This window comes from Coptis chinensis, chromosome 8 (genome assembly GCF_015680905.1).
Source record: "Coptis chinensis isolate HL-2020 chromosome 8, ASM1568090v1, whole genome shotgun sequence".
NCBI classification, from domain to species: Eukaryota; Viridiplantae; Streptophyta; class Magnoliopsida; order Ranunculales; family Ranunculaceae; genus Coptis; species Coptis chinensis.
This window is the reverse complement of record NC_141463.1, coordinates 58,270,769-58,295,632: the sequence shown is the minus strand read 5'-3', so window position 1 is coordinate 58,295,632 and position 24,864 is coordinate 58,270,769. Positions and strand designations below refer to the sequence as shown.

General features: G+C 38.5%; 2 protein-coding genes across 5 annotated transcripts; one reads left to right on the top strand and one right to left on the bottom strand.

Moving 5' to 3' along the window:
• Window positions 1–1,389: 1,389 nt before the first annotated feature.
• On the bottom strand, window positions 1,390–9,958 carry LOC147482141 (homeobox-leucine zipper protein REVOLUTA-like). 4 transcript variants are annotated; one of them, XM_086576176.1, is made up of 18 exons: window positions 9,362–9,958; window positions 9,124–9,283; window positions 8,646–8,731; window positions 8,444–8,534; window positions 8,202–8,297; window positions 7,828–7,941; window positions 7,530–7,613; window positions 6,709–6,864; window positions 6,542–6,616; window positions 5,793–5,899; window positions 5,454–5,637; window positions 4,160–4,348; window positions 3,604–3,684; window positions 3,159–3,293; window positions 2,492–2,826; window positions 2,241–2,346; window positions 1,836–1,985; window positions 1,390–1,656 (listed from the first exon to the last, which is right to left on the bottom strand). In XM_086576176.1, the coding sequence occupies exons 1-18, from the start codon at window positions 9,592–9,594 to the stop codon at window positions 1,510–1,512; spliced, it is 2,529 nt and encodes an 842-aa protein (XP_086432302.1). In that variant the 5' UTR covers window positions 9,595–9,958; the 3' UTR covers window positions 1,390–1,509. The 4 variants fall into 4 exon arrangements, with proteins under 4 accessions (XP_086432302.1, XP_086432303.1, XP_086432305.1 ...); XM_086576177.1 differs by having other exon boundaries at window positions 2,492–2,814; XM_086576179.1 differs by having other exon boundaries at window positions 2,241–2,313; window positions 2,468–2,814; window positions 9,362–9,937.
• A 7,512-nt stretch (window positions 9,959–17,470) lies between these two features.
• On the top strand, window positions 17,471–17,956 carry LOC147482140 (uncharacterized). The gene has a single exon (XM_086579216.1). It carries the CDS (start codon window positions 17,471–17,473, stop codon window positions 17,954–17,956), a length of 486 nt encoding a protein of 161 aa, XP_086435342.1.
• The last annotated feature ends 6,908 nt before the right edge of the window (window positions 17,957–24,864 follow it).

The following is a 24,864-nucleotide window of genomic DNA, read 5'->3' as shown; positions in this document are numbered from 1 at the left end:
AGGTTGACACATTTTGAAACTTGGGTTGAGCTCAGGTTAGGCCTTGACCCGCCCCGAGTTCCACCTATTCTATGGGCGGACGCAATATTGCAGATAATCATCTGTTTTTTATGTTTAGCACAATTTCGTGAAAAGAAATAGAATTTAAGTGGCGCCAGAAATCAAACTTTGTTTTGTCTATTTTACTAAAATTCTTCCGTTGATAACTTGATATCATAAAAATGTTCAAATCTCCCTCTAAACTTCACCGTTCACATATCGTATCTATAAGAAAAACAAGGTGACTCTAATGGTGTGCCAAAATAATGATAAAAACCTCCATTAGTGACCCCTCTTGAACTATTAACTATATAAACTTCACTGGGCACATTCGTTATAACTATCCCTGTTACAAACCTTTTGATGATAATAAAGTGATACTTTGATCTTGTACTTAGTGTGGTTGTTAGCGCAGGTCTCTGGCACTTAAATCCCCAAATTCAGTGTGCTTTCGAGGTCCACAGAAAAATCTATTGCCCAAGTCCCTCCAAACATTCTACCTCTTACTTTTGAGTAGTTACAACTTATCAGTAGAAATATTGGTTCCTGAGATTCGGGTGCTTGCAGCAAGATTTGATGTGGCCGGCAAGAATACGTCTCATTAGTCTTTTTTTCGGTGACTAACAAGTCTCATTAGTCATTAATTCATTATATTATTAGTACTTGTTGACAAACTAATGAAAAGTATGCGCTTTTCCCTCCCATTTTGTTTCCAACAACCAAGTTAAGTAGCACCAAAAGACTGATACCACTATATGCCTGTCCCAATATTGTGATTCCTCACTTATTCTTCCATGATACTATAGTACTTGCCTGTGAAAATAATAGTACCTGATGCCATCAAATGATTGACCCCACCCTCTTGAGCATGCGGAGGACCACGCTTGTCCAAAGGCAGATGATACCGTGTTCCAAAATAGCACGAACTGAGCAACTGAAACAGATTCCCATTTACAAATAAAAAGCCAGGGAGACAGATGTGCTTTGACCCCGCATTTGACCCAACAACAGCTGCTATTAGCAGCAAGTGTACAAATTACTGAACGATGACAAACGAATGATGTAATACCTGCACCACACTTGCACTGTCCTCTTATCTTTTAATTCACAACAACCAACCCCCTGTGCTGCTGACAACAACTGTTTTAAGTGTTGCTAAGTACTAAGTACCCTCCTAAAGTGACCTCATTTCAGAGATCCCCTTTTGCCCAAAGTTCTCCAACTAGTCTCTCTTGTGAGGCCTCTTTCTCCATTGAGAAAGAAGCAATGCAGTTTTTCACAACTAAAAACATCATAATTATTGTCCCCCCGACCCCACTCTCCACCATTTATACTATTGCAAGATTTGGGTCCAGTGACGAATCTTTAATTTATATAAATAAAGAAATGATAACATAAGATAATTTAAATACAAAATTTTCCTTTCCTCTTTTCTGTTGGGGAGATCTTCTAGTTGATAAATACTACTGTTTACACGAAAGACCAATTGACAAAAGTGAAAGCAATGCAGTGAACTGTGTTTTCTTCAGTGAGGACTTTCCAGGCTATCGCTTGTTCATAAGACACGTGCCGCCCCATCGTTGATACGCAGATTCCAGCTGGTAGATATGCAAACCCCTACAGAGACAATAAAACACAAGAACTGATTATTGTTTTGAATTTGAAGCAAGACTGCCTAATATGATCTTAGAAACAAGAATGAGGAACTAGTCTAATATGATTTTAGAAACAAGAAAGAGGGGCTAGAAGTTTGATCAGTGTTTTCATCTTCATTAACTACTGTTCATTAAAGTTACCTGCTGCATTATCTTGGCGAAATCGGAGCACAATGCCTTCCGACCGGATTCGTCAAATATTTTATCCAATGTAATGTCTTGTAGAGCCACCAGAGTGGTCTCCAGCATGTCAAATCCCGCCTGATTGGCAAAGGTGAAGACTGGTAGTGACTGTAAAGCAAACAAAGTACCTGGTTAACATTTGCAGATTTATGCAAGTAAAATGCCTAAGAAAATGAATTGTTTCCTGTTTGCAACTTGGTAGATTCATTCATGAATGGGGGACTGGGAGTGAAATAAGAAAATGGTGCAAATTAGAGGCTTATCCTTTGTTGACAGTCTCAGAAAGCCACTGGCATCGCAAGCAAAATACATAAACAGGAAACCAAGAATCATAAATACTTGTTGCTTGAGGAGCAGTGGTACCTTCAAGGAACAACACAATATGGCATCTGGATGGTGCCAAAGCAATTTCAAAACCGAGTCGCCTGCGTCGCTACTGGACCGCAACAGTTCTGCTCCTATATGGTAACTGGGGACAAAGAAAATGCATGTTTTACCAGTAAAAGGGGCAACCACATTTAATCACATACTACTAGCAGTGATTATATATCAGAGATGAAACCTTACAGGGAAGGAGGGGGTGGGGAAACAAAATTGAAGAATGCAAAACTTGCCTATAGCTCTGGCAGATCCAATTAGCAAGTGTAAGAGCTTCGGGAGAAGCTGGAGATAACTTTGGTCCCAAATGCGGGCCCAGGCCAGAGGGAGCTATGGCCATGGCAACTCTCTGCACAGAAGAAACCACACTACGGACATACTGGCGTGCCATGGTTGCAACACTATCCTGGAGATGATTCTCAAAAGGGAATTGGAAAGCAATTGTCAACACCGAGCGACTGTTATAGGCATTTGGAGATGCATCTCCAGCACCCCTGTTTGTCGCTTGACCTACTTCAAGGCTTGATGCTAGATCCAATGTTCGGTGTGCAGTTATATCCTGTGTTTCACACTGTATTACAGTAAGTATTAGTTTTGAAGGCAATTGACAACATTCATCTACTTTACAAAGATCTTATAAAACACTGCAATAGTGCCCAGCATAGATGCCCAGAGACAGGAAGGCATTGACAATGATTCAGTCCGTAGTTTGAAGATTAATGCATCTTTTCTGTAGCTACTTACATGAGTTCTTTTAACAAAAGACCAGGTAAAGTATCCAATGGCTTGGTTAATATGGAACCAGTTTTTCGATTGGAGAATAGTGTCTATCAATACGCATTAGTCTAAAGAAAAAAGAAACATAAAATTGAAATGCTAATATAAATTAGATATAAACTCAACTTGTTTTGAATCCAACGGTATGATCCGAAACCCTGAAGGTAGTAGTGGAGCATCATCTGGAAACATTTCATCGATTGGAGCAAAAACAAGTTCAGAGCAGGCACCTACTGCATTCTCGTCCACCCCGCTGCAAGTCTGCAAATACAGAACCAACCAAAGTGAAACAAAATAAAGATAAATTGGTTTCAATTATTATTATTTTTTTGCTAGTTAATTGTTTTCAATTAAGAGAACAAAGGAAATAGATAGCATGCTAAATTACATATACTTAGCCTTTCCATATTTCAATGAACTTTAAATCAACCAGTTAAGAAGCATACAGATTTGAATTGCCTCCATTTTTGGAGCAAATTGATATCCCATTGTTTTTCAATCTAAAATCCTTGTTCTGGCACTTCAAATTTCGCAACATAAAAGAAGACTACATGAGGCAATGGAGACTAACCTGCAAGAGATGAATATCTCTGGATAGAAGAGCATCTTCTTGAGTAAGAGCATGACCTTCAAGCCGGATTATTTCCAGCAGCTGGAATGTTCAATGAATAAGAACGAAGAGTTAGTGAATTAAAACAATCATGCAGGCACAGGCACGGAAGGAAAAGAAAAACTATTGGATGAATAAAACTGCAGAAGAGTTGCAGCATCACTTCTCCCGACACTTTTATACCATCTAGCAAGAAAGCAATATGCAGATATCACTCTTTTTGAAAAGTGCCTACATACTAAGTTACATTGGCACGGATACGTGTGTCCATATCCTACATGGCTTCGAAGTGCCTGACACAGCGAAATATCAAAATCTGAGGAATATCACATACAATACATGTCCGTGTGTGTCCAACACGGACACATGGATACTTATCCGACTCGGATTATTTTTGAAATATGGCGTGTCCATGTAACATAGCCTACATATTATCTTAAAATCTATTCACAGCATTCTACTAATTCTAGATAGATTGCATACACAAATTTATGAAAAATGGGACGTAAATACATACCTCCTCATGTTCCACGGTGTGACCAAGCGGCATGATGACTTGACTCCCCGAGAACCTGGTGGATTTAAAACCTCCAAAAGCATATGAACCCGCTTTTAGTGATGCCGCAGAGTATGCATCCACGTTATAGTCGGCCCACTCTGACCGGTGCTCCCTCAGAAACCGAATCAGCAATGCAGGGTGAACATTCTAGCAACAAGACCAACGAAAATTCAATATTTATTAAGTCAAAAAGATTAGTAATATAAAATCAAAAGGAGATCTTAGATTAAAAAATGAGGTGACTCTCCAAGCGAAAACAATAATCTCCTCACCAATTGATACATCTACTCCTTATTCCACTGACCAGTATACTGCATTTGGAAGGGAAGCCTCCGGAGAATCACCCTCATTTTCATTATATTTACAAAGAAAACTATTAAGTACAAAATCCACATTTGAGGATTCCAATGGTATAGGATTGAAGGTTCTCGGATCAAGTGAAAATCAGATTCCGAACTAGACATATCACATTAAATATACAAAATAGCACAAAGATGAGAAGTCAAACTTTCACTAGGAAAAACTTTTAATTTCCTATACAAAACAGCATAAACAACTCCACACAACCAAGTAAAAGGCGCTCCCCAAGCAACCACTAATTTCAATTCCAGTACCATACAAAATAAAGCTGTATTTGACAGGTACAGGTTACAACCAATACGTGTTTGCGATGCTGAAATGCAGACGCAACAAGAATGAAGTCTTTTAATGCTGACTTCAACATTACAAATTCATAAAATCTCAGTTTTGATGAAGAAATCATGTAGTTACTTGCAGATGACTTGAGGGCATGTGAGGCTACCACAGAAAATATGTACTTGATAGAGGCCACACGCCCCACACTTGACCAAATCAAATTTGGCGTCTGAAAATAGGAAGTGAATATAACTGGGTAGAGGCTGCTGGCATCTGGGATAATCCAGCCACTAGTTTTAACTTTTAACTGTCAACTTTTCAGTAATTGCCACCAACTGTTACCCCTCCTTGTCAATATCCTGTTTGGTAATCACAGTGATAGATTCTAATAAGTTTTTCACATATCTGAGGTTTGGCCTGATATTTCTACAGTTTCCTGGTCGGTTTTACAAAATTGTAATTTTAACTTTTAAATAATTGATTGGAGCCAGCCAGCCATGGCTGGGTATGATCCCCATCTGAAGTCCTGGAAAAAAGCCTTCCAACACTTCAAACATAATAAGATGAAAACAAAAGTACAGATGTTATAAAGATGGGCACTCGTATGTCAACTCACTTGGAGTAGCATGGATGCCTTCACACAAAGGACACTTCCAGGCAATGGGAGAGGACTAGCAGCATTTGGATTGACACCAATGTTCTTGCCAGAGTTGATGGCAATCATAAAATCGTCACTACCATCACAGTTCATCAATGACCAACCATCATCGTTGAATCCACTGACCGCATCATTGAATCCCCTGAAAAACATCAAAAAATATAAAACTCGTAAATTTAATTTAAGAAGCAGGTTCTTGAACAAAACAACCACAGTATAACAGCATATACAGAATTATGTACATTTACTCCACATGTAAATAAAAAGAGTAATAAGAAAATGAGTAACTGATATCACCTGCTCAACTTTTGACTAAAGTTTCGGAGAACAGCAGGCTGCCTACCCAAGCCATATACAACTTCACCACTCATCTCCTGAGCTATTTGCCTGATGTGGCGCAGTGCCTTTGAAGAAAATGCACAATCAGTTCCTATTCTATTTCATCAAGGGTACAGAAAGACCGAAAGAGCCATTCTCTCGAAACTAGTACAAACTCAAATCTGACACTGTAACAAGCTCTTTCTTTTCCCCCAAATACTTGAACAAATTTGTAAGTTTGAAATAGAAATTTCCATTCTTAATCACCAACAGTAAAAGTGTCTGAGATAAAGTAAGAGTGGACCAAGAGTCCACTAGGATATTGGGTGGATCAGCATAACCAAAAATCTAACATGGATGAAAAAGAACTACTTCCTTTTGACATGGGTTCACCGTAATCATCAAAGCTTAACCTTAGAGATCCTCAATTGAGGCAGTTCTATTCAGTGTATGAACCCTAAACTTGAAGAGCTTGTCTAATTTTAGAATTCCAAAATACCAAAACCTAGTTCCTAGATCAGGTCCACACATATCAGGAAGGCATCTACAGATGGACCACTGCGGATTTGGGTTAACGGTTGTGTTCATAAAAGGGCTTCAATTGACGTAGATGTACAGATTCTTTCCAACATAAGCAATAAAATTTCATGGTGAATCAGCAAGGAGTATAACAATGGGCATGCTTTAATAGTACGGGCTCAATGTAACACGAATACTTGGTAACTCACCGCAATTGTCATCTTCTGAGCTACGACTTTTGAAGACTGATAAAGAGGTCGTAAAACCTCAGGAACACTCCATGCCTATACCAACAAAAGAGAAAATAGAAAATTAGGTTTTTGGAAAAAAACAAATACATATAACGCTAGGAAAAGCTTCCAAACAGAAACCAAACCTCAAGATCAAGGTGGTCAACAATGTGGATGATGGACCCTCCCCCCTCACATGAACGAATCAAATAGCCACTGGGCAGTATTTCAGCTCTTACAAATTGAGGAGCAGCAGATGCATTTGGACCAGTAACACCACCTGATAGTGACCTTTCGCAAACCTTCAGATACCAATGCCATAAAAATAAGAATAGACATAATATTGGGTTGGATTTAATATAGCAATCTACAAGATCTAAACTATTGACGACAAATAAGTAACCATTTAATGCTATTGCTGATTTGCTGTAAACAGAATTTTTTATGTTCAGCATCAACAATAATCAAATCAAATTGCAACCAGTACAAACTTTGCAACTGAATTTTCTTTTATCACGAAGACAACACGGAAAGTCTAATAATTAATACTGATTTTTCGAAAAGCATGTAAGGTAAAGCAAGGCCACCAAATTATCTATAGATTCTCTTTCCTTTTTTTCAAGACAATCAGATAAATAATCAAATTGTCACAGTTATTGATTGGGGAGATTTGTTATAAAAATACAATGCATGAGGTGACATTCCCTAGCACTCTTCACAGTTCACGTTATATATGAATATACGATATGTCCTGCTAGGCCATTCCTGCAGTCTCATTTCGACATTCATTACTCACAGGGGTCTGGTTGTTTAATACTGTCAAGGGAAGTGGATCATTCAAAACTTATAAACTTGACACACTATAGATCACTATGATGAGACCAGTTACTAATTCGCAGTTCCCTAAAATAAAACTAAGAAATAGAGAGCTTAAGACATTACAGCAGAAGATGGTGCAATTACATACCACAAGACTGCCATCTTCTAAAGTTGTAGTATATCTTAGAGTCCAGAAGTCGCGTGCAGGAGCAAGTGTAGTTGGAGCATACATCTGTAGGTAACAGTAAGTTAATGGACATATATGGACAGATAGGGGTGATGACTTAAAAGTGAAACCATGTAAGCTATTTCAAATCAGAAACGATGCCAACAACAGGGCATGAATATGCTATTTTAAGATTAGGTACTCAACATTATTCAGCAACAATATTGGAATATCCCCGATAACATAAACGGTAACTTGTAATTCAAAATTTGTTGTATACCTGCATATATATCAGTTCAATTATCCCCCCGTTTCCAGCGGGGAAAACAGTGAGAACTTCAAGGCTCCGACAATCTCGGAACCAAGAGGGACGGTCTTTGAGGATCTCCGCAATCTGTCAATGAATGACATTAAATTTTAACTTGCACTGAATTTCTTAATGAGCAAAACAAAAGATGGGACTAACTAAACAAATTAATGATGATCACCATAGGATTTTTAAATTTCACAGAGTGATTGTTAAATATGTCATTTAAGTGTTTTAAGCTGGCTTCAATTCTCAGATTGTATGTTTTCCCTTTTCAAAATTTATTAAAGCAGTTATGTCTGCTCCATCAATATAGAACTATTCTATTGGTCAATGCCAAATCATACCTTTGTGGGCTCTAAACTTACTAGACCGCAGGCTCGCGCTGCCACTCCACTACGACTGTGTGAAATGGCAACAATCCCAACCGAATCCGGACCAGGCTGCGAACAACAAGCAAACAATGAATAGACTTTAAGAGAGAACTAAATAGATACGTATAACGGAAACCTGAGACAAGACAATGACTATGAGCATTCATCTTAGTGGTATAAATGACCATTATTTATGAAAAATAAGGACAGCAGACCTTCATCCCGGGCATTTGGACCCAATTGACAGCAGTTCCCGTAGCCTTGGAAAGGAACTCTGCCAAAGTCTCTTCTGCAACTGAGAGGAGTCTGTCAATAACATAAAGGGAAGAGATCAAAAGCAGTAAAATAAAAGGCAAAGTAAAAATGATTGGGAGAGTGTGAGGATTAGATTTTAGTGTCAGAAGCATTAAAGATTACCCAGCAGGGTTAGTAGCATCCCTTAGAGAATGCTGAGGAGTGGTAACAACAGATTCACAGCTTGTGTCCGTAGTAGCAGCAGATGACTGTATCAGAAGGAAAAGAAAATTTAGAATTTCCACTGGTAAACATGGTTTGTTACTCTAGGTCACAAACACTGAGTCACTAACATGATGCACAGTATTAATTCCTGGATTTAAATTACAATACATGGTGAATTCGGCAAGTACCAAATCACACTATATAAAAGTGCAAAGGCATTGAGTTCCCCTTTAGTTCTTAGGTACCAATGAAGCCCTTTGTTCTGTTCTCTCAACATGTAATCCAGATTCGAGTACAAATAAGATCAAAATTGTGGGTTTACAAAGTCTCTATGATGCTATGATTGCCAATTAACAATCACCCATAATGCAAATACTAATTTGCAAGAAGAAGATCAATTAATACAAATGCATTTTCCAATTAGAAGGCAAAATACATTTTGCAGTTGCTGCCGCATATATCCATTCTCGTAAACCAGCTGCGACACCTGTTTCTGAAGACGGTCATTCTCCTCCATCAGCAACTTGTTCATTGCACTCAATTTCTTGTTAACAGTCTGAAGCCGTGACGCCTCTTTTCTCTGTTTCTCTCTACACCTGCAAAGACACAACATATCATTCCTAAGTCCCCAAGATCTAATAGGATCTTAATTTGAGCAGATCAATTATGCATACCTGCGATTTTGGAACCAAACTTTGATCTGTTTAGGTTCAATATTAGACAAAATAGGACATTCACGAATAAGTTGTTGCCGACGCATCGAACTAGGCTTAGGACACTCAGCATAAACTCTTTCAAGTGCTTCAACTTGTTCAGTAGTGTACCTAACATACTTCCCATTATCAAGATGCTTATTATAACTTCCTCCACTACTACTCTCTCTTTGATGCACTACAGCCATAGCCATCTTTTTTCCTTCTTCACTTATTAAATTCTCTTTGAAATCTCCGTCTCACACCAAACAGTGCTTACTCTTTATTTACATAAACAACAACTAGCTATAAAAAAAACAGGCTTATTTCAATTTCAAAACCAGTCCACTTTTTTTTACCATTTCTTGATTTTCCATTTGGTGAAGATCTAGAGAAAATGACAAGACTAAGAAGTAGAAGGATAGTAATAATTCATAGTTGGTAGGAGGATGGAGGATGGGTTTTATTTAAAAAGGAGAGGTGGGGGTGAATAGAGGAGAACAGGAAATGGAAACAGAAGAGAAAGGAAGCAGCTACTTCTTAGCTGAACAAAAGTTATTTAATGTACTACTGGCCACTGGGTGACTGATGAGAGAGAGAGAGTGTGGCTTAATTTAATACTTTATAATAATAAAAATAATCAAATGGTGATTTACGCTTTTGTCCTTGTGTTTTTGTTGTTCGAACTTGTGTTTCCAAGTTTTTTGATGGGTCTGCTTTTGATGGCTAGGGATGTGTTGATTTTGTAAGATTCTTTTGGTTTGGTTTTCTTACCTGATGTTGATTGACGGATGAGATAAATGACTTGAGTCTTTGGAAATTTTTAATGGCCTCTCCTGTAATCCTCTTTCTCTTTTTTTATGTATTCTTCTTTCCCCTTTTTCTTTATATGTTTTTTCTTTTTTTTTTACCTTTCATTTGGAATTTGGATACTTCTAAAAGCTCATTAAGGATATATTTTTATTCCAAAGTGATTCTCTCTCTGAGCACACTAATGACCAAGAAAATGGACTCGTTTGCTCCAGTAGTGTAGCAAATATTAGCTACTGAACAATGGTGTCAATCCGAAAAAATGCAGAGGATATTCTGTGTTTCTTTCGAACCGTAAACAATGGATTTTTCTAGGAGAATTTTGTTAATAGTACTTCTGGAATTGGTTCAAAACTTCTGCCTCGAGCTCCCTTAATGCTGAGTGAAAGCCCAGCTCAGCCCCCTTTTTTTGGTTTTTTTAGTCCTATTAGTGATGGACTCCATATTGTGTTGGGCACACAAAAAAAAACAATTATTATGAGTGTGCCATTGGTCTTAAAAAGTCTTAAAAAAACAATTATTACAAACGTGTCATTGGTCCCAAAAAATTGAATTCGAAAACCCCAAGCTTAAACGATCCGGCTAGGTCGTTCATTGTGCAAATCCAACGATATGGCTATACCGGGTGTGCCCACATCGTTTGGACTAAGTCCCAAACGACTTAGCCACACCCAAACGATGTGCCTACACCGGTCAAGAGGCCAAAAAACATAACTTTATATTTTTTTCAAAGTTCAAATTTCAAACGGTGTGGCCATATCGTTGGGAATTTAGTCCAAACGGTGTGTGGCCATATCGTTGGAGACTTAGTCCAAACGGTGTGGTCATATCATTGGGGACTTAGTCCAAACGGTGTGGCCGGGATTTGAACTTTGAAAAAATATAGAGTTCTGTTTCTTGGCCTCTTCACCGGTGTGGGCACATCGCTTGGACTAAGTCTCAAACGATGTGGCCAAGTCGTTTAGGACTTAGTCCAAACGGTGTGGCTATATCGTTGGAGACTTAGTCCAAACGGTGTAGCCATATCGTTGGGTTTACACAATAAACGACCTAGCTGGGTCGTTTAAACTTGGGGTTTTCGAATTCAACTTTTTGGGACCAATGACACACTTGTAATAATTATTATTTTTTTTTACTTTTTGGGACCAATGACACACTTGTAATAATTGTTTTTTTTTTTGGGTCTGCCCAACACAATATGGGGTCCGTCAATAACAAATACCTTTTTTTTTCCTGTGTCCACTTTCGAGTATCAACCAAGATTCCTAATTAGAATTCTTTTAGCGCGAATGGTCGGCGCACATCTACGCGTTCGACTGGATTTGATAATTTGTTAATGGATTACATAATAAGCAATCGACGCTTAAGGAGTTGCACATTGCAACTTGGTACGTGTGAAGTGTCTATGGACGAGGTTTCCTACTGTTCTATTGGTTTTATATACACCGAAATAAAACTAGCCAATCTTTAGATATATATTATAGTTATACACTCTTGGCTCTATTAGGGTTCACAGAGTCTCCAATTTGTTGTAAATTCTAATACTAATTATGAAAAAAAAAAAAAATCCAAATCTTTAAATATATCTACTTCTACTATCTATATATTAAAGCATATATCTCTAAGAGAGATTTTTCTCTCTCCTAGGTGGTGTTTCGACCAAATATGATCAAAACACTAAATGGTGATGAAAAAGATGAATAACGTAGAAAAATAGTGAAAAAACGATGGTGATCGAGAAAATAATGAGACTGTACCTTTTGGTTGCCTACGTACCCAAATTATCGATGTGATCAAATCTCAATAACATAGTTCTGTATGAAAAATAGTTTGACATTTATATAGGTAGAGTAGAGACTCCTTGTAGCTCAAGTATTCTTGTAGCTTAAGTAATTGTAATTGAATATAACTCTTAACTGACAATTATATCTCTGATAAGAAACAAATGTGGACATAAATTAATGTACGTTAGTGGCAAGACATGTGGCTAAGGTTCAGCCTTAGGCACATGGGTTAATGGGGATATACATTGATCCATGGTATTGCAAATTGGGTTTTAGCCCTGTCGATTAAATGAATAAAGTGAAGACCTTTACCAATGGACGTTTGCCACGTAGGTGGGGGTCGAAACACCGCCCCCTCTTTGGTATGCTAACAAAGTTCATATGGCAAATAAGAGAAGAAAAATCAAGGAAAAAATAAAATAAGAAAAGAGTGAGCGGAATGTATAACAAAATGTCGTGTGAATGTAAACGATGGGAAAATGAACTGTCGGAAAAAATTCGTGAATTATTGTAAACAAAAAAATGTCAAAGTAACTTATATGGGATGCAATGTAGTTAAATGAAAGAAGGCTGAAGTGAGAATTGAAATGGGTGGCACAAAAAAAATTGCAAAAGAAATTGATGGCAAAAATTGTACCGAAATAATTACGTAATAATAATAAAATTGATTTTGACGACTCATACCAGTAGGAGATTTATATTAGGATTAGACAGTTAAAATTAAATGTAGGGCCAGTTTATTAATAATAGGAAGAAAAAGAAGTTAAAGACGAATTAGATTCGAAGGTGAAGATTTTAGTGACTAAAACTGGATGCCAACTTCGGATTAGATAAGAATTTGAATTAGATAAGAATTCGGATTAGATAAGAGTGTGGAGTAGATAAGAATTCGGATTAGATAAGAGTCTAACCAGCAATGTAAAACTAGATCAATGAAAGACTGAAACTAATGATGCAACACATTCTCAACAGTTGGACGATGAATGAGCTTTCCAGACCAAAATCTTAGTTTTCTGGGAAGTCATGCATCTGTCACAAACTCATGCAATGGACCTATCCGTGAATTTAGAGAAGATATTTGGCCTGAAATATTTGTTCGGAACCCAGTAACTAAGGAGGCGAGGTCTATCCTTAATCCTAAGAGCAAGTCCAATGGGAGGCTATATGGGCTGCTAAAGGCAAATATAGCACCCCAACCACAAAAATGTCATTCCAATGGGGCTGCTAAAAGGGTCTTAAATTTGGAAGAAGTAAAAAACCCAGCCAAAATTAAGACTTTCGCTAGCAGCTGCCATAATAAGTTTCGGGATACGGACGACATAGTTTCTGCCGTCTGTTGGTTATTATTGTCTCCCATTTTAATTAAATGGACGGACGGTAGAAACTTTGCCGTCTGTACCTGGCAGACGCAAAAACTGAGAAATCTTGTTCTTCTTTTCATATACAAATTCATATCCACTCACTCCACAATCCATTATCATTCATTCCACAACTCAACAATTCACACATCCATTCAACTAACCAAAATTCATTCATTAAACAAACATAATTCAATTCATTCATTAAACATAATCCATACAAACATCAATCAATACAAACATAAACTAATTTTGATTCGAACCCTCACCAGGTTGCTGGCCTCTTCTTTGATTTACTCCCTTGTCGTGATTCTCGCAATGTCATTTCTAGAATCTGCGCTTCTAACTTTTGTTTCTCTTCTTGCTCGGCCACCAAATAATGATTGTATTCATCGGTCGTAGTCATAACCGAATCGCGCATCCCATACATCATTAGCTGCGACTCAGCATATCACACTCTAAGTGTAGCCTACAAAAAAAATCAATAACTTTAAGAAAAATCATCACAATAAACCAAATATAATTCAAATTTCAAAATATAAACCAAATACTAACCTCATCTACAGTGTCAAGATCCGGGACAAGGTTCGGAAGATAACTTTGATCAACATGAGGTATAGGTATGTAGACATGCATTCCCTGAGATGTAACTATGTCATAGCTCCATGGGTTATCCGGATCGGAAGGAGCTGGAACAAAAGCCTCGTAAGGACCTTGAGATGAAGAGTAAGGCTCAGCAGGGTGTGGGATATGCAAATCACTTCTAATAGCCTTATGTCCCACAAAGTCTATATTAGCAGCTCTGTACATGTTAGTAGGCAATATAGGACCTCTTGAGATGCGATCCTAGTAACTATCATAGTCACCATTCACATCTAAATATAGAGAAGCTTGTGGCCACAAGTCTTCATGCATTCTAAGGTAGGACCTCCACTGACTGACTCTTCCCAATGGGCACATATTCTCCGGAGGAGGGTGTGGGATGAAAAGTGTCCCAATGATTTGGTGCCAACACCTATCGCCTAGGTATAACACGATGATACCTCCAAACTCAAAGACGATTCGGCATATTGTAAGATTATATGAACGACGTACATGGTGAATCGCCTCACGTAACCAAACATCATCCATGATATCTCCCTCCACATCATCAACATTTAATTGTATATATCGAGTATGAAACCATTGTGTCCACTGTATCGCTAATGATGACCTAGTCTTGAGTTGGTTACGATCTAAGTGAATGTTGTGGCGTCCTTAACCACTTCGGCAATCTTTAAAGTCATTTATCCATGCTCTAATCAGTGGGACGATATCACGGTCCATGTTCGATTTCAGAAGAGGAGCCATGGTAGGTACGTACTCATACCACCAATACTATCATAAAAACAAATATCAAAATCAAACTTGTACATAATTTAAAAATTATAATACTATCATAAAGTTATAATACTAAAAATTTAAAGCTTACTTGTAAAATAGGGGTGAAGCCACCACATTGGCCATCCGCAATATTAGCTATGACTCGACACGCTTGATCCAACGCGTAAATCAAAGCTCCAGACATAGTATCACCCCAATCATACTGATGCATGTAATCTAACCAAACCAAACACTCTATCCAACCTAATCTCAGTGAACTATCATCCGTGGGGAAGAAACACTGCGTGATTAAGTAAAAATATAATGCTCTCAAATATCTCTCTCGATCTGTACCCGTCAGACACCAACCTTCGTCACTCTCTTTTGTCTTCTCCGTGAATTCATTCATAAAAAAAGAAAGGTTTGATACCACCTTTAGCCCAATGCTCCGGCCTTATATTCGACCATTTTAGTTGTGCATAATCAAAAGTTGCAAACCGACCATCTCTAAATGTAGCAGCCTTTCCCCTTCCTACACTCATTCCCGTGAGCATAGTAACATCCATTGGAGTGATGCCTATCTCGCCTTGTGGAAAGTGGAAAGTGTGAGTTGTGTCCCACCACCGCTCGATCAAAGCGTATATCAAACTACGGTCGGCGTTTTGATAACCACATCGAAACAATAACCCAAACGGAGATTGTAAAATTTCATTTCTTATGCCTTCAAAACAATCTCTTTTGGCAACCATTATCTTCCACCAATTGTTCACGGATGCCCAACAACACCGCAATTTCATCTCCCCCCCTCCATAAACATTTATTCAAAACATTTATTCATTAAAATTAAAGTAAATACAAATTATGATGTTAAAGAAATCAAATTTAACGATCAAATGCTTACCATATTTACACGATGAGAGATGTGAGTTTCCGGGTTTCTAGCCAATGTAGCATGTGTTAGTGGATCTACTGGGTTCGGAAATTCAATTACTGGAGGGTTTTCCAAATTATAGTCTTCGTTTTCATCCTCATCGGCGTTTAGGGTTGACATCGACTCATTTGTCAATCTAGTAACTGATTTTTGACCGAAAAATCGTTTACCCTTGTTACTCATTTTGTGTGGCACCTGCAAATCAATCAACAATATCCTCTTAACTTTAATTCAAACAACACTTCTAACATTCTAACATCAATTCCAATCACGCATAATTTCAAACCATTTCAAACTAACATTCTAACATCAATTCCAATTCAACATTCTAACATCAATTTCAACATCAATTCCAATTCAACATTCTAATATTCTAATATTCTAACATTCTAACATCAATTCCAATTCAACATTCTAATATTCTAACATTCTAACATCAATTCCAATTCAACATTCAACATTCTAATATCAATTCCAATTCAAAATTCAACATTCTAACATTCTAACATTAAAGCATTCAATAAACAATTAACAATTCAAGAATGAAAATTGTCATTTTAATGTTACCTTTGAGTGAGGAGACCGAGTGAGTGAGAAAGAGAGGAATTTGTTTGAGTGGAGGAGTGGAGGAGTGAGGATTTGTTTGAGTGGTAGAGGAGTGGAGGAGTGATGATTTGTTTGAGTGGTAGAGGAGTGGAGAAGAAAAAGAAATTCACGTTTTTAGTGACTGCCCTATACAGACGGCATAGTCTTTGCCGTCTGTTGCAATTAACATACAGATGGCAGAGTTTTTGCTAAAAGTGTGATTGGAATGATTTTTTTTGTTTTGGGCTGCTAAATATGGCTGGGACTGCTAAAAAGCCTATGTGGCACCTTTTAGCAGCCCTCCATTGGACTTGCTCTAAGAAGTGGATATCGGGGGATTAGATCTTAATCCATCAATTCCTGGTCCATATTACAAACTATTATTCCCCTATAGGGTCGTTAAAAAAAAATGCACATTGAATATGGGTTTGACCTGTTGTCTTCAAGTATAGGGGTGTGTAGGAAATCAGAGGAAAGGGTCAAAATCTCTAGCAGATCAGTGGTCACTGGTAGGGCCTTTTTTGTGGATGGTTTACTCTATTTCAGGGCTACTGATGATGCTCTTTGGTTCAATATTAATAAAGATCTAGCTGGTATGAAGCCATTGACCTTGTCCAATAAGATGATAGCTTCAATAGTAAGTTAGACAAGTTGAAAAATGCAGACAAGTTTATCAAGGATGGGGAACATTGTTGTGGAAAACGGCTGCAACATAACCTAAACTAATTCATGATCCTGTATACCTCGTGTTTCCTAGAATAGGAAAGAAAACCCTCAGACAAGTTTCCTTATCCTGTTCTATAGAAAGTTCTTTTTTTCCACTTAAGGTAAAATCCTTCATTGATTACAGTGAGAGTTCTTGAGTGGAAAAAACCTTGAATGAACTATGAATTCTCTTGCTTTGACTAGCCAAAATTTTCCATCCCTTCAAACAGCAACCACAGCTGCACAGTTACAAAACCCCACGCAAGCGGTGGAAAAAGATAGCAACCAAGGAGCAAATGGAGCTAACTCAAGAGGACAACCACGAAACTGGAACGCGCTTTTCCAGGGAGAACAAGGAGATACTATCGAAACTGGGCTTAAACAGTTTAACCTGAACATGGTTGAAGGTGTTGCACAAGTTCCAGAATAGTTAATTAAAAAAGGCCGGACTTTATGGAAAGATTATGTTGTGGGGTTTTTCTTAGAACAGAAACTTCCATACCCGGTGGTCAGAGAACTCCTAAGGAAAAAATGGAAAACAAAGGGGGACTATGAGATGGTTGCGGATGCAAACCTGTTTTACTTCAAATTTACCAATGAAGAAGACAAGAGAAAGGTGCTGGAAATGGCACAAATATACATGGCAGGGAAATGTTTCATTGTTACCCAATGGAGTCAGGATGTTGAAAATAGGAAAAACACAGTCAAGGCTATCCCTATTTGGGTAAACTTACATAATGTGCCAAAGGACTTGTGGAATGGGGAAGGCTTGGGATTTCTAGCAAGCAGATTAGGGGATCCCCAGAGGATGGATAAAGCCACTGCTTCAAGGAAAAGGTTAATTTATGCTAGAGTCAGTGTATCAATAGAGATTAATGTAGAGTTACCTGAAACCTTTGATATCGATATGGGTGGGGGTGACATTAGAACGATTTCGGTGGAATATGGCTGGATACCCAAGCTGTGTGACTGTTGTAGGAAGTTTGGACATAAGACTGCAGGGTGTTTGAGGAAAAGTAACATAGGGGAAAATGATAGATAGAAGGAGGTGATGGAGGATAATTCGGTCACTATTCCTGAGAGTAGCACACTAAGGAATGAAACAGGGGTAGAAATCACAAGTGTTGCTGAAGAAGCAGAAAGGCAAGCCCCAGATGACCTATCAGCAGATAGGGAGGAGTTGACAAATAGCAATGCCAATGAGGAAGGAGAAACATGGAACCCAGATAGTGGAACTGAGACTGAACAAAGTGCTGTGACGCTGCCAGTAATAGAGGAGGTGGTGAGTACTGAGGTTAGTACAGAGAACAGCATAGGGATCAGGACAGTGGTAGTTATGAGCACAGAGGTAGTCGAACATGGTGAAGTTGTAAGAGAGACTGAGCTTAGTGGGGATTTGAATAGAGAAAGAAGAGATGAGGATTGTGAGATGGACCAGGGGGTTCAGACAAGGGCAGAATATGAATATGAGCAAGTTACAGAGATACCAGTATCGGCAAGTGGTATAGAAAATGAACAGGAGCAGTTTAGAGTGGAAACAAATGAAAACAGGGTGAATAATTCAGAGGTGGTAGTGGGAGAATATGAAAATGCCTTAGTGCCTTATGAGGAGATCTCACAAGGTATTGAACTAGGTACATGGTTTAACCCTCTGATGTGTTATGAGGAGGAGCACGATGAATACAATAAAATCAGTGAAAGCATTAGGCTGGGGGAGCTGTCTGACGTAGTAGTGTCTGAAGAAGAGACGGAATACTTCAAAGATAGAAATTTGATTCCTTTGTCTGAAGAGCCTCAAACGCCCGCTAAAGGTGGAGTTGTGACTCGTAGTCAAGGTAAACATAACCAATCAGCCAGTGGAAAAAAACAGCAAGGAAGTAAAAATAGGGGGAGACCCAAGGGATCAAAGAACAAAAAACATCATCACTAATGATAGGTCCTATATGTGTATGGAATGTGAGAGGAGCGAATGACCTTTTAAAAGCAAAGGAAATAAACAAGGTGAGAGTTGAAAAGAAGTTATGTTTGTTTGGGATACTCGAAACAAAAGTGAAAAAGGAGAAGTATGACGGCATAAGAAGCATTTGTTGTCCTACATGGGAGCATGAAAACAATTATGAGAAAGCTAGGTCAGGCAGAATTTGGGTATGCTGGGATCCTTTTGTGGTAAAGGTAGAGAAAATAGATATGACTGAGCAATTCATTCATTGTAGGGTTGAATTCCTACCAAAGGCGGAAGAGTTTTTCCTTACAGTGGTGTATGCGAGCAATTCTTTTCAGGAGAGGTTAGCATTGTGGAAAGATGTGATAAGGCTGCAGAGCTCAATCACAAAACCTTGGTGTGTAGCGGGAGATTTTAATAACATCAAAACAGTGAACGAAAGAACAGGGGGTGAACCTATGCATCCTAAAGAAGCCCAGGATTTTATTCTCTGTCTTCAGAATGCCGGGTTAACTGATATCAATTCTAGTGGATTCTTTTACACTTGGTGGAATAAATCCGTGGGTGCGGCAAGCATTATGTCAAGAATAGATAGATGCCTAGTAAATAGTTTGTGGATCCATAAATATCCTTATTCAGGGGCTGAATTCTTACCTCAGGGAGTTTCCGACCACTCCCCTATGCTTCTCACATGGAATGATTTCAGCCGGTCCCCGACTCCTTTTAGATTTTGTAACTTTTGGGTTTATCAACCGGAGTTTAAAAATATCCTAGAAGAAGTTTGGAATACAAGAATATATGCTAATCCCATGTATGTTCTAATACACAAACTCAAGATGCTAAAGGAGAGGATCAGACCTTGGGCTAGGAGAAACTTCTCAAATTTACATGAGAGAGTTATAACCGCAAGGCAGCAGTTAAGTGATGCACAGATTCACCTACAGAATAATCCATCGGATGTGGGTCTGGGATTGTGTGAAAAATAGGCAATGCAGAGATATATTGATCTTGCAAGAGCGGAAGCAATAGATTTGGCCCAGAAGGTTGAAGCTCAATGGATGACATAAGGGGATAGGTGTTCGAGCTTTTTCTTTAACTCATTGAAAGAAAAGGCAGCCAGGAAGGGTATATGGGCAATAGCGAATGAGAGGGGTGAAACAGTGCATGGACAGGTAGAAATAACACAGAGCATAGTGAATTACTTCACTCAGATGTTGGGTATTGCAGCGCCACCGGTGAGTGATAGAGAATTTTTCACGGAGCTGAATGTCAGAGATAGTGTTGACTCAGGTATGAGTACGATGTTGGAAGCTGAGGTGAGTGCCACAAAAATCAGGGAAGCCTTGTTTGAGATGGATAACAATAAGGTGCCAGGACCAGATGGGTATAACCCGTTCTTTTTCAAATTTTGTTGGGATACAGTAGGGGTGGATGTTGTGAATGCCATCAAAAATGTCTTTAGAACAAACAAAATGCCCAGGGGAACAAATGCTACATTTCTATGTCTAATTCCAAAAGTGGCTTCGCCAGCTAAAGTGGAAGATTTCAGACCGATTGCTCTGCGGTAATAATGATTTACAAATGTGTTTCAAAAGTCATCACCAACAGATTGAAGATGGTGATACGAGGCTAGTACACGACAATCGGTCGCTCATCATCAGGAGAGATCTATACTGGGATAACATCCTTTTATCCCATGAAGTTTTGAGAGGATACTGAAAGAAGACATGGAACTCCAAGATGCTCTATAAAACTGGACATAAGGAAGGCCTATGATATGGTGAGTTGGCAGGCCATCTTGTACATGATGGATAGATTTCGGTCCCGCACAAGCTGAAAAAGTGGATTGATTATGCATTAGCACACCTTATTATTCTCCTCATAAATGGCGCTGAAGAAGGTTTTCCCGGAGGTAGAGGGTTAAGGCAGGGAGATCCCATGTCTCCATATTTGTTTGTGCTAATAATGGAAGTTCTTGGCTGCCTAATTAGAGAGAGTGTGGAAAATAAGCTGATCCAATTCCATTCTAAATGCAAAAGGAGTCAACTCACGCATCTGGCTTTTGCGGATGATGTACTTATCTTCTGTAAAGGGGAAGTGAATTCCATATATGCACTCAAACAATGTTTGGGGGACTTTAGCACAGCTATTGGGCTACAAATAAATTCGCAGAAGACTACTATCATGACTGGTGCTATGGGACAACATGATAACTTGGATTTGGCTCAGATTCTAGGTATTGAACTCGTCACCCCTCCAGTGAGATACCTAGGACTTCCTCTCATATCAGTTAGGCTTGGAATCAGAGAATGTCAACCACTGATAGATAAGGTAACAAGCAGAATCAAGGATTGGAAAGCAAAACTGCTATCTCATGCAGGTAGATTGCAACTCATATTATCAGTGCTTAGCTCACTACATGTTTATTGGGCCAGAACATTCATCCTGCCAAAAATAGTTCTAGAACAAGTTGAAAAAATTTGTGCGATGTTTCTATGGAGTGGAACTGATACAAAGAGATGTGTGCACCAAGCGAGCCTAAGAACCACATGCAAGACAAAGGAAGAAGGGGGTCTGGGGATCATGAATATGGAAGTATGGAACAAAGGTGCATACTGCGGTTTGGTCTTCAAAGTAGCGGCGAAGGAAAGCAGTATCTGGGTTGACTGGGTATGGAAGAACCTTTTGGCCCATAAATACTTGTGGACGATGACAGTCCTGCATGACTGCTCATGGTCATGGCAGAACATTCTACAGAGCAGAAAAGAAGCGAGTGAGCTTATTCTTTACTCGATCTCCAATAGAAGAGACACGTTAGTATGGCACGATCTATGGTGTCAAAGTAGCCCTTTATTGTTCAATGCACAGGCAGTTGCTGAAATTCAGCTTCCACTAAATGCCACAGTGGATCAACTCTTATCAGAAGGTGAGTGGAACGAAGTGGTACAGAATATCCAATGTAATAGGCTACGAGAGGATATCTTGAGTACACGTATCAACAAGCATCTAAATCAAGATCGAGTGGTGTGGAAACCTCATCAGAGTGGGAAATTCACGTCGAGAAGTGCATATGAAGCCCTGAGGGCAAAAAATGAAAAAGTTAGATGGCAGAGACTTGTGTGGGGCAGATTGGTTATACCAAGACACTCCTTTACGACCTGGCAGCTGTTTTCTAATAGCTTATCAACGCAAGATAGGCTGGTGCACAAAAAAATCCTCTCTTTCTCCTCCTGCTGCTTGTGCAACCAAAGTAGAGAGTTTTCAAATCATCTCTACTTTGAATGCGCGTATTCGCGAGAGATCATTGATGGCATAAAATCAGTCCTGGGTATTATGACGGATGATAAAAGCTTAAATAGGGAGTGGTCATCGCTGCTGCGGTTATGTAGAGGATCCAGCTTAGTGGCATATATTTATAAGGTCTATATATGCGCGGTAGTTGATGGGATATGGAAAGAAAGGAATGGGAGACGTTTCAAGAGTAGGGAGAGACCAGCGAAAGTGGTCTTGAGGAAAATCATCAGAGATACAAAAATGTATGTTCAGACGCAAGCAGTTGAGATTGAAGATTCGCTGGAAGCTAGACAGCTTTGTCAGACACTAGGAATTCAGGTAAAGTTCCGAGAAAGGAAGAGGCGAGAGTGCAATTGGATCCCACCGGAGGAAGGAAAGGTGAAGCTAAATGCAGATGGTGCATTGACGGCTGAGGGGTCCGGCCATGGAGGTATTATCAGGAACAGTCAAGGAGAGGTGGTAGCAGCTTACACGGGAAGCGGTGATGTGCAAGCTGTACTCTACCAGGAGCTGAAAGCAATTGCGATTGGACTCGAGCTATGCTATGAACTAGGATATAAAAAGGTAAAAGTTAAAACTGACTCCCTTACAGTAGTGAATATCATCACAAAAATTGCAAAACCACCATGGACTTGTTCGAATTTGGAAGCCTTGATATCAAAGCAAGCAGCAAAATTCAGATACTGCTCTTTTGTGCATGTGTTCAGGGAAGCTAACAAGCCGGCAGACTTGCTTGCAGGGCTTAAGACTTCTGTCTGTAATGACTTAGTAATGTTTACTCCTCCCCTAGATAGAGAATTGTATAGACTCATAGAGGAGGATGCTATAGGTACGATCTATGTAAGACTTGGTTGATTTATACAGGTGAGGGTCAGCCTAACCCTACCTTATCTTAAAAATAAAAATAAAAATACAAGGTAAGTATATATCCTTGCACTTGACGTTCTTCATACTTTATGTTGTCCCACCTTAAAGATATGGGATCCTTTAAGTATAACTTGGAGGAAACATTCACATTGTTTGCTGCCTTTTCCTCAATTGCAACTACCTCATTAGAAGTCCGCTCAACTTCCGAACTCACTTTTACTGTCAATGACTATAAACAAGGAAATATAATTGCTTTCGCTTTTAATCTCCAATTCCTGTTCAGACAAAGACAAATAGCTTCCGCTATAAAAGAATACTTGAGGCACCAATGTCTTTCTCATATGACCTTACGTTCTCCAAAACAAAACAATGTTATCTTCAATTCTCTCTGTGTTCTTGCTATTGACGTTGATAACTACTTCTTGTTCTGGTGCTTTAGCTGCTTGTGCTTTAGTATTTTGTATCAGTTATTTTAAATTTTGGTTAAGTCTGAAAGACTGGCGAAAAGTTATTTTGTTTTTGCCGCAGGTAGAAACGAAAGTGTTATACGAGCGAAAAGTCCACGAAGAAAAGTTCCAATTAATGTCTTAGAAGAATTAAATAAGCTGACAGAAAGGTTTGCTAAGAAAGTTCCACTTAGAAGATTGCATTAATGCCTTAAACAAAATAAAGAAGCGGGAGAAAAGTTTCGCTCAGAAAATTTTGCTCAGAAAGATTGGCTCAAGAAAGCTGTCGGAATGATTCACTCAGAAAGATCGTCACATTGCCTTAGAAAAAATAATGATGTTGTCGGAAAGTTTCAATTTGCTCGGAAAGATTCGCTCAGAAAAAGCAGATCAATGCCTTAGAAAAAAAAATAAATAAATAAAAAAAAATAAAGCTATCGGAAAGTTTAACTCGAAAAGTTTCGCTCAGAAAGGTTGGCTTAATATAATGCTTTAGAAAAAATAATGAAACTGTCGAAAAAATTTTGCGCAAAAAGTTTTGCTCATAAAAATTGGCTTAATGCCTTAGAAACAATAATGAAGCTGTCGAAATTTTTTGCTCGGAAAGTTTCACTCAGAAATACCAGCATAATGTCATATTGCATCACTCTATGTGACATTAGTAAAACCTAATCATATCTAGAACACCTAAGAGAATTAGAAAATAAGAAATGTAGATGCACAAGAATTGTTGAAATTATTCATAAAAATCTGGACATTAGTACATAACAACACTAATGGGTCTAGAGATTTGCACTAGCATTCAATTTTGGTTCTTTTCATTTTGTGTGAAATAATAATTTCAAATAAGAGTTGTGAATAATTAGTTTAAAAAATAAGCTTTTTTTTTTTTTTTTTTTTTTAAAATGCTTGGTTAGGTTGGGGTTGGCTCACTCTCGCTCAATTTCCTAGCTCCGCCACTGACTGTATACATTATCAAAATACACAACCGCAAAATACAAACACCCTAAAATACGTCTACACTCTCCCCAGTCTCCAATCATTTACATCCACACTCTTAATAACTTAACTCAACTTTTCAACTCTCAATACCTCCACCTTTTAACTCCCAAATGGATGATCCATCACTACCTAATTCTGGAATGGGTGATTCATCACAATACAACTACCCATATCTCAATATTGAAGAAATTGAATAGTATATGGTGTTAGAAAAACCAATTGAACATGAGGAAGAAGACAATATACGAAATTGAATAGCATACGAAAAATAGTTATGTTGGGCATTGAAAAAGCTTATTACGGTAAGGGTTTAGGGTTTAGGGTAAAGCTCTCAATGCTTATGAAACAAGCGTGGAACCTTCTAACATAGGATTGTGATTGGGTGTCCTTCATGAAAGG

Coding starts and splice junctions, on each gene's coding strand:
- LOC147482141 (XM_086576176.1), bottom strand. CDS start 9,594: ATGGCTATGGCTGTAGTGCATCAAAGAGAGAGTAGTAGTGGAGGAAGT. Junction 7,942..8,201: donor TAAGTTTAGAGCCCACAAAG/GTATGATTTGGC, acceptor ATTCATTGACAG/ATTGCGGAGATCCTCAAAGA. Junction 2,347..2,491: donor TGGATCTGCCAGAGCTATAG/GCAAGTTTTGCA, acceptor CTTTGTCCCCAG/TTACCATATAGGAGCAGAAC.
- LOC147482140 (XM_086579216.1), top strand. CDS start 17,471: ATGGTTGCGGATGCAAACCTGTTTTACTTCAAATTTACCAATGAAGAA.